Source organism: Poecilia latipinna, unplaced genomic scaffold, assembly GCF_001443285.1.
Source record: "Poecilia latipinna isolate Pla-1442-1.1 unplaced genomic scaffold, P_latipinna-1.0 Scaffold1981, whole genome shotgun sequence".
NCBI lineage: Eukaryota > Metazoa > Chordata > Actinopteri > Cyprinodontiformes > Poeciliidae > Poecilia > Poecilia latipinna.
The window spans coordinates 49,038-57,802 of NW_015114597.1; the positions used below are offsets into that span (position 1 = coordinate 49,038).

At 38.7% G+C, this 8,765-nt stretch overlaps 2 protein-coding genes across 5 annotated transcripts in view; both read left to right on the forward strand.

Annotated features, from left to right (window-relative positions):
• The window catches only part of thbs3a (thrombospondin 3a), a 23,909-nt gene extending 20,749 nt beyond the window's left edge, over positions 1-3,160 (forward strand). For 2 of the 3 annotated variants that reach the window (XM_015016119.1, XM_015016118.1), the window contains exon 22: positions 1-204. Coding sequence is in view for 1 of the 3 variants with exons in the window: in XM_015016116.1 (XP_014871602.1) it covers positions 2,102-2,241; positions 2,314-2,375 (202 nt within the window). In the remaining 2 variants the exon portion in view is untranslated. Of the gene's footprint in view, positions 205-2,101; positions 2,242-2,313 lie in introns of those variants that run through there. The other variant, XM_015016116.1, reaches the window with a different exon arrangement.
• A 4,225-nt stretch (positions 3,161-7,385) lies between these two features.
• hjv (hemojuvelin BMP co-receptor) overlaps positions 7,386-8,765 on the forward strand; it is a 19,045-nt gene continuing 17,665 nt past the window's right edge. For both annotated transcript variants that reach the window (XM_015016112.1, XM_015016113.1), the window contains exon 1: positions 7,386-7,673. The gene's annotated coding sequence lies outside the window, so the exon portion shown is untranslated. The remainder of the gene's footprint in view (positions 7,674-8,765) is intronic.

The window sequence follows — 8,765 nt, forward strand, 5'->3', positions numbered from 1 at the left end:
TATTAACACTGATCCCTAAATATTAACACTGATCCCTAAATATTAACACTAAATATTAACACTGTCTCTTTATGACAAAGTAGTTCCATTAAATCCTCCAACAGGGTTTAATGGAACTACTTCATTAAAAAGATGCAACACAAACAATGAGAGTTCTGTGAAAAGTGTTTGTCCCCTACATGTTTCTGCTTTTAATCCCTCTGACTTTTTAATTAATATTAATAATAATAAAATTAATTTTATTGACATGACTTGAGAAAAACATAAAGAGCAGGTTTTTGATGTTTGTTTCCTTTATTAAAGGAAAAATTTTCAAAATCAACAGAATAAAGATGTACAAACATAAAGACACGATATTACGAGAATAAAGTCAAGATAACACAAGAATAAAACTGTAAAATAAACAATCATATTACAATTAGAGCCATAATAATATGACAGTACAGTCAAATATTACGAGAATATAGTAATAAAATCATCCGGCAATAAAGTCGAATTATGAGAAATAAAATTGTAAAAGTTTGAGAATAAGGTTGCAGTATTACCCTGTAAAGTTGAAACATGAGAATAAAATCATATGACAAAGCCAAATATGACGTCCGCATCAAATTATTATCAGCAGGACTTTGAAGTAATTAATCAACAACTGAATGGAAAAAAACCACAAACTGATCTAGTCACATAGATCTAGATAAATTTATCCAAACTTTTCTCATTAAGACTTTTTATCATAATTTTACAACTTTCTGGGACATTTTGACTTTATTCTCATGATTAAAAACAAATCTCTGATCCTGGCATCAGTACTCTGTATGAAAGTCCTGTGTGGTATTTTCTGTAGTACTCTGTAGTACTGTAGTACTGTAGTAGTACTCTGTAGCACTGTAGTACTGTAGTACTCTGTAGCACTGTAGTACTGTAGTAGTACTCTGTAGCACTGTAGTACTGTAGTACTGTAGTACTGTAGTACTGTACGGTACCACTGAGTCAGACTCTCAGCCTGCAGATGTCTCCTGCACTCGTCCGTTATTCGTCTCTTTTCTCTTTTTTCTTTTTACTGCATTCTTTCCCCTCTGAACCTCCTTTGTGGCCCCGGGGCCCCCCAGCTCCCCATTGTACCCGTCTCCATGGCGACCAGAGCCCTGGCAGGAATCCGCTTCGGCCGCCGTTCATATGCAGATGAGATGCAGAGCGAAACTCTGGAAGAGTTTATGAGGGAAAAACTGAACTTCCCTCAACTCTGGTGTAGGTCCGAAGAGCTGCTGGTCCAGAACCAGGTCCAGAACCTGGTCCAGAACCTGCTGGTCCAGAACCAGGTCCAGAACCTGCTGGTCCAGAATCTGCTGGTCCGGAACCTGCTGGTCCAGAACCAGCAGGTCCAGAACCAGCAGGTCCAGAACCTGCTGGTCCAGAACCTGCTGGTTCAGAACCAGGTCCAGAACCTGCTGGTCCGGAACCTGCTGGTCCAGAACCTGCTGGTCCGGAATCTGTTGGTCCGGAACATGCTGGTCCAGAACCTGCTGGTCCAGAACCAGGTCCAGAACCTGCTGGTCCAGAACCAGGTCCAGAATCTGCTGGTCCGGAACATGCTGGTCCAGAACCTGCTGGTCCAGAACCTACAGAGGAAGTTAGCTAGGAAAGAAAGAAGCTAGTTAGCTACGAAAGAAGCTAACTAGCTAACTGGATAGGAAGAAAGTTAGCTAAATAGCTACAGAGGAAGTTAGCTAGGAAAGAAAGAAGCTAGTTAGCTACGAAAGAAGCTAACTAGATAACTGGATAGGAAGAAAGTTAGCTAAGTAGCTACAGAGGAAGTTAGCTAGGAGAGAAAGAAGCCAGTTAGCTACGAAGGAAGCTAACTAGATAACTGGATAGGAAGAAAGTTAGCTAAGTAGCTATAGAGGAAGTCAGCTAGGAAAGAAAGAAGCTAGTTAGCTATGAAGGAAGCTAACTAGCTAACCAGTTAGTTAGTTGGGAAAGAAGGATGACAGATGGTTGGTTGATTGATTTGTTGGTTGATTGACTAGTTAATTGATTGTTTCATTGACTGGTTGGTGGAATGATTGTTGGGTTAATTGATTATCTGTTTTGGTTTTGTTTTCAGGGTGCGGTTCTTTGAAGGGACGGACATGGTGGCGGACTCCGGCGTCGTCATCGACACGACGATGAGAGGAGGCCGACTCGGCGTTTTCTGCTTCTCACAGGAAAACATCATCTGGTCCAACCTGCGCTACAGATGCAACGGTAAAAACCGCTCCGCCTGCGACTCTGTGTCGCTCGAGACTTTCCTTTAAAACTCTTCTTCTGCTGTTTCAGACACGGTGCCTGAAGACTTCGCAGCGCATCGTCAGCAGTTTCTCATGCACATTCATGTCTGAGCGTGGCAGACAGACTGCAGACACACGGCGGCTCTGTGGGAGCCGAGCGCCTGACTGGGAGCAGGAGAAACAGAAACCAGCCATAATCTCCAGTGTGTCCACCTTTTCCCTCCATGGTCTTAACTCGGCTCTACTGTAAAGCTTCATCGTTTTCGCCCTTTGATTTGGCTGTTTCCGTGAAATAACCCGATCTGCTACCATCAGGAGAAGAGATGTTCCACCATGTTTGCTTCTGTCCTGATGACGGAAAAAGACTCAAAAAGCTCTTTGAGGTCCAGTTTGTTTCTGCTTCTGTCACTGAAAACCCAACAACCATTTGTGTTAACTGTCTCCAAATAAAACATGACACTGGACGTTGCATCTCCAGCTTTTGAGCTCATGAATCGAAGCATTTTCCTTCCGTGTGGAGCACCAGACTCCTTTCTGCGACCGGCTTTAAAACGGAGGTAAATATGTCAAAAAGTCATCAGAGGTTATGACTCACCTGTACGTGTTGCACACCTAACAATAACTATCGCTTACACTGTAAAACATGCATGTTGTCACTCCAAACAACATGGAGCGGGTCAAGCAGTTCCTGCAGTGGAAACGGCAAATCTGGAGGCAGACTGAACTTCAGCCACAGGAGGAGGAAACATGGTGGAAACATGTTCGAATATGTCACACATAGCCATCAATACCAGTTTCACACACTGAAACCACAAAAGAAGAACAGCAAGATGAGGCTAATCAGCTGGAATCAAAGTGTCCTCCATGTTTTATATGTTTTTAATAAACAACCAACCAACAACGGCCCCTTCGTTTTTTTAGGATTTATTCTGAGGCTGACTCTCAAACAGAGAAACAAACACCAGAACCAAAGTTCTGAGACAAAAACATCTCAATCCTAATTATTTATAAATTTCAACAATGTTCTAGAGAAATGTAGAAACAACTGATTTAACCAGTGGTGGGCAGTGCTAACTGTAAAGCTCTGCACTGCCATGGTATTTAATGGAAGCTAATGCTAAAGTGCTAATTATGAACATTAGTTTCACTAATGTTACTGCATTGTAACATTAGCTCAGAATCAGAATACTTGTCATTGTACAAAAGCACAACAAAAATACATCTGCTAATTCTAAAGCTACATCAACAGGTGTTTAGCAGAAGCTAATCTTAAAGCACCAATCATAAACATTACCTCTGCTAACGCCAAAACCCTGCGCCGAGGCTGTATTTAGTGGAAGCTAATGCTAAATTGCTAACATCAATTCAAATTATCTTTGCTCTTGAAAGTCTATAACCCCCGAGAACCAGTTTAATTTTGACATTATCATTTACATATTAAATCTTATGTATAATTTTTATGTTTATATCTTATTTATATCTCTACTGTCTGTTTTTGTTCCTGTATGTTTCTTATTTGAAACATACAGGAACAAAACTTTTCCTGCCAAAATTATGGCGGGAAAACGGAGAACCAAAATTTCAACACAGATGTTGAACTTAAGTCAACTGAAACTTTTAAAAGCAGTTGAGTAAATTAGCATGTTAGAATTTATCCAGAAAAAAGTTATTTAGGAGAAGCTAAGTGTGCTAAGTGATGACTGATTATCTTCAATCAGCGCTAAACAAGAAGTTAGCTGCACTACTAGCGGAAGTGTGCTCACCACTGTGTAGAATAATTCACTCCAGGTTTGACTTGTACAAAAAACACTAAAAAGGCTTTAAATTTCACAAACATAATAAAGGTCTAATAAATTTCAAATAGTTTAAATCATTTTAAACTTTTAGATTTTTTACTGGAGTTGATCAAATTCACTCCAGATTTTTTTAAAAACTGAGAAGTAGCCCTTTAATTTATCACCGTTCATTATAAAAGATACAAACTCAGGCTTTCTTGTTACCCAGCAAAAACACAAAGCATTAAACTGCAGCTGACAGAGACCTGGGGTTTGTGCCGCCCTGGGCAGAGAGCCATGCAGAAAGAAACCTATCCACGCATTAAGCCGACGGTGCGGTGGTGAGGAAAACGTTTTTTTTTTAAGGTTTAACGAGTCAAAAAGAGACATTTTTAGTGAAAATTAAAAAAATTCAAACTCTCGGAGGAAAAGTTTGACTTTCTGATGAGATTCTGAAGTTGTTTACAAACCATCAGCCGATCGCTGCCGTTTCTCGTTTCCTGAAGCCGCCAGACGTCGTGTCACCTGTCCTCCTGGAGGAGAGCGGGGGGTCGCGACCCCTGGGCCGGGGAGGCCGGGACGAGTGCAATATTGGAGGGACATGACAACAGTGCACCGCATCCCGAACCTGCCCGCCCCCGGGAGGAACCTCACCAAACGACCTGGAAGAAAAACATGACCTTTAGCCTCCAAGACTGTTAGCCTTACTGTCCCAGAACCGGCTGGAACCAGAACCAAGACGGTCCAAGCTCAACAGGGACATGCACCACAACTTTTGTAACTTGACTGAAGAAAACTAGAAAAGATTTAGGTGTTTTTAGCAATAAAAACATGATTAGGCGACTTTTTATTTGAAAAAAGTTTTAATAGTGTAAATAACTCAATGGATAAACGCAACATTTACTGTGAAATTAAAGGGAAAGCAGAAAGATTGGTTATTACAAGATGAATACTAACATTTTTTAAAAAATATGTCTCCATCTGCATCAACAATCTACGCTGATGGGAAAATTTCTATCCCATATGGACCACACAAAAAAAGTCCAGGGGCCACAAATGGCCCCCGCGCCTCATCTTGGACACACTTGTCTGAATAATGTAACTCCAGCGGGCAGAATGAGTCGTGTTAGCGTTACACCAGCAGGTTATTTCTGTTTCCAGAAACGTCTCTGATGAATCAGCCGTTGGAGGGAAAACGCGGCCGCATTCCAATTCTTTTGTTTCAGTTCAGCACCAGGATCTCTAAAACCTGATTCTGATCGTTTTCAGACGTTGTTCAGTTTGAAGAATCAGTTTTACATTTAACCAACTGTTTGTGAAAATTAGTTTTATTTATTTATGTTTTCAGTTTTTGGGAAGAAAATGCATCCTAAACCTGTTTTTAACATCAAATTATTTTAAAATCCTAAAAATAAAAAGCTCAAACTTCCATCCACACATAAATAAAAAGTGTTTTGTTACATATTACTTGTGTTGCTGAGCAGCTTGTTTGAAATGAGCCGATAAAATGTTTAATCTTTACTGTTAAAGCTGATCTAAACTGTTAAATATTGTTATTCTTAGTAAAAGTTCAGTAAGTTTTGAGTCTAAATGTTTGATAGAATCGCCTCACCTCCATGCTGGTCCCGCTGCTCCGGTTCTGTGGATCGTCCCGGTCCGTCCGCTCTGTTTTTATCTCCCTCCTCCTCCTCTTCCCACCCTGAACTCCAACAAAGACCCGGAGCTGCTCAGCGAGGCGTGCAGGGGCCCCGCGTTCAGGGGAATTAACCTGTTTGACCCTGCGGGGCCGCCGTCGATCCACCGCCGCGAACTTTACGTTAAAAATAAATAAATAAATAAATAAAAAGCTTCAGGTGAGGCGGGAACACCTGAACCTCATTCACCTGCAGAAGCAGCGCATCCTAGCTGCAGGTGGAGCGCAGAGGGCGCCCCCTGCAGGAGGAGTATCACCGGAGCAGAGTGGTGCTGCCCCCTGCTGCCTAGCCGCAGGTACTGCAGCGCAGGTTCCTCTTTGTTAATGATTTATTATTGTTTATCAGAGCTTAAATGGTTCCGTCCAGAAACATCTCAGCAATTTAAACTTTGGTTCCGGACTCAAACCGAACTGGAAGAATATGTCTTCAGTCCCAACAGCAAAAGTAAATAAACAAATAAACAAACTAATAAACAATAAATACATTAGCTGAACCCATATAATTGTTTAACTAATAGGTGGACTTTATAACTAATTATATTAATCAATTCATTGCATTGTTGTCTTATAATTACATTTATTAAATTATTACAATCATGTATATTTAAATGCTTTTTTAAATTAGAATACTTGCTTGATTTATAAATGTATTATATTAATTTACATCTGGTGCATTCTCTCTTTTTATTTATAGTTAATTACAGAAATTAAAATCCTGTATAATTTGTACTATTTTATCTAATTAATGGTTTGATTTATAATTATTATATTTACTACAATAAATATAATTATTTATTCTTTTATTTATAGATAATACATTAAGTAGAATCTTGCATAATTTATATTATTTTATTTATTATAAATGCCACATTAAAAAATATAAAATAATATTGCTTTGATTTATTAATGTATTGCATTCTATTGTTATTTTCAATCAATTACATACTTTTTAAAATTATAATTCTGTGAATTTGCATTATTTAATTATTTATTATGAATAATTTCTGGATTCATAATTAAGTTATGACAATAATTAATGTTTTTGGTTATTTTCTTACTCATGAATAATCATATTAAGTCATAAATAATACATTTTAGTTATTATCCAGTCACATTATCATAACATTTCCAAACCTCCATAAAATATATTTCACTTTTTCTTGTTTAAATACTAAAGTAACCAAGTAAAGCATCAGCAAGACTGTCTGACACTGCTTGAAAAATACTGTTTTCACTTGTGTTTCTGTGCTCTGGTGGCCAAGCGATGATATTGACACTTTTGTTTCTTTGTGCAATGAAGAAACAGTCCGTCCATATCCCGACCCAGAGAAACCTCCAGAACCTCCTGGAGGTTTTTTTTTACTGTCATTGTGCGATGACCGTAAAATAAGTCTAAGTCTAAATTATTTATTCCAGGTGAATTCAGTTTTACTGGGGGGTTTTAAATCTGTTTTTCTCAATAAAATTACATTTTTAATGCAGAAAATGAACATTTTATCTTTACTCTGAAGCTTGCAGATTATTTCAGATTAAATCAGATTTTAATCTGTCAGAATAAATAAATAATTAGAGAAACAATTTATTTCAAACTTCAACATGATGTTACCAACAGAGTTCAGCTTCTGGAATAAAAATAGACTGTTGCAATGTGTGTGTGTGTGTGTGTGTGTGTGTGTGTGTGCGTGCGTGCGTGCGTGTGCGTGTGCGTGTGTGTGTGTGAGGACAGTTGTCGTGCAGCAGGTGGTCGTTGGAGATTTATTTAGCAGCAGCAGAAGCTCCCAGTCAGCTGTGAACTTCCTGAGGCTCAGACCAGAACCGGACCGGAACTGGAGTGGAACCGGACCTACCCAGCCCGTCAGAACCAGGTCCGGGTCTCCAGGAGGTTCTGGAGGTTTCTCTGGGTCAGGATATGGACGGACTCTGATCCGGAACCAGCTGCAGGTAAAGCAAACACATAGGAGGTGAAAGCGGGTCGGGTTCAGCGGGAACACGCAGAGGTTCTGGTCGGCCCAAGCATACAGCTGCTGAAAAACATCCAGAACTTTGATTTTATTCACTTTAAACCAGAAATATGTGATTACTAAGCAACTGGACGGAACGTTTAATGTGTTTTATATGTCTAAAAATCCTAAATTCAATCAAATTCAAGCTTTAAAAACTTGAAATGTAAGTCAAATAAAAGTAAAACCTGACAATCTGTAGTTTGATACTTTTATAAAAATGAACAAATATTCAATAAAGCAGGAGGATCAGATTGTCATGAGATGCAGTCAAGTATTTCTGTCTGCGAAGCAGCTGGAGTTTAAATTTAACTCAGATTCACTCAGAGGTTTAGCCGCTTTGGTTCCATTCAGACATAAAAGTTTATTTTAAAAGCAAAAAACAGAAGATTAAATAGGAAAATGTAAGGATCTCATAAAAGTCGAAACATTAAAATGAAAAGAAATTATAAAAATTATGAATCTGCGACAGTTTGATGGCTGTACATAGAAAAAAAAGGAGTAGGAATTTTACAATAATTCTGAGAAATTTTCTAGAAAAAATGTCTGAGATTGAAAATTGGAAAATTTGCTACCTAAGTGGTAAATCTGATGTTGTTTGTGCTAATCAGAATATAATTACAGATATATCAATGTGTTAACACGTCTGGTCATAAACTAACTTGTGAGTTCTGGAATAAATGTGATGAAGCTGATTTTATGTTAAAATGGCTTGCCGTACTCCGGTTTTGTGTTTGATAGTTTAACCAATGGCAGCAGTGTTGCGGTAAGCCCCGCCCCCTGCACGCTGACGTTTGGTAGAATCAGTTGAAAGTCCACATTAAAACACACGCAGAGGCTCAGAGCTGGTCAGATGATTATGGAACTACATTGGGGCCATAAAGTTTGTTCAAATGAAACAAAAAAAAAAGTTTTGAAATCTGAATCAGAAAAAAGTGAATCTGAAAAGTTTTTTTTTTTTTTTTTTTTTTAAAACCTTTTTGCCAACGTTTTATCTTTTGGGAAGTTTAATCCCCTCTGTGCCACAAACCAG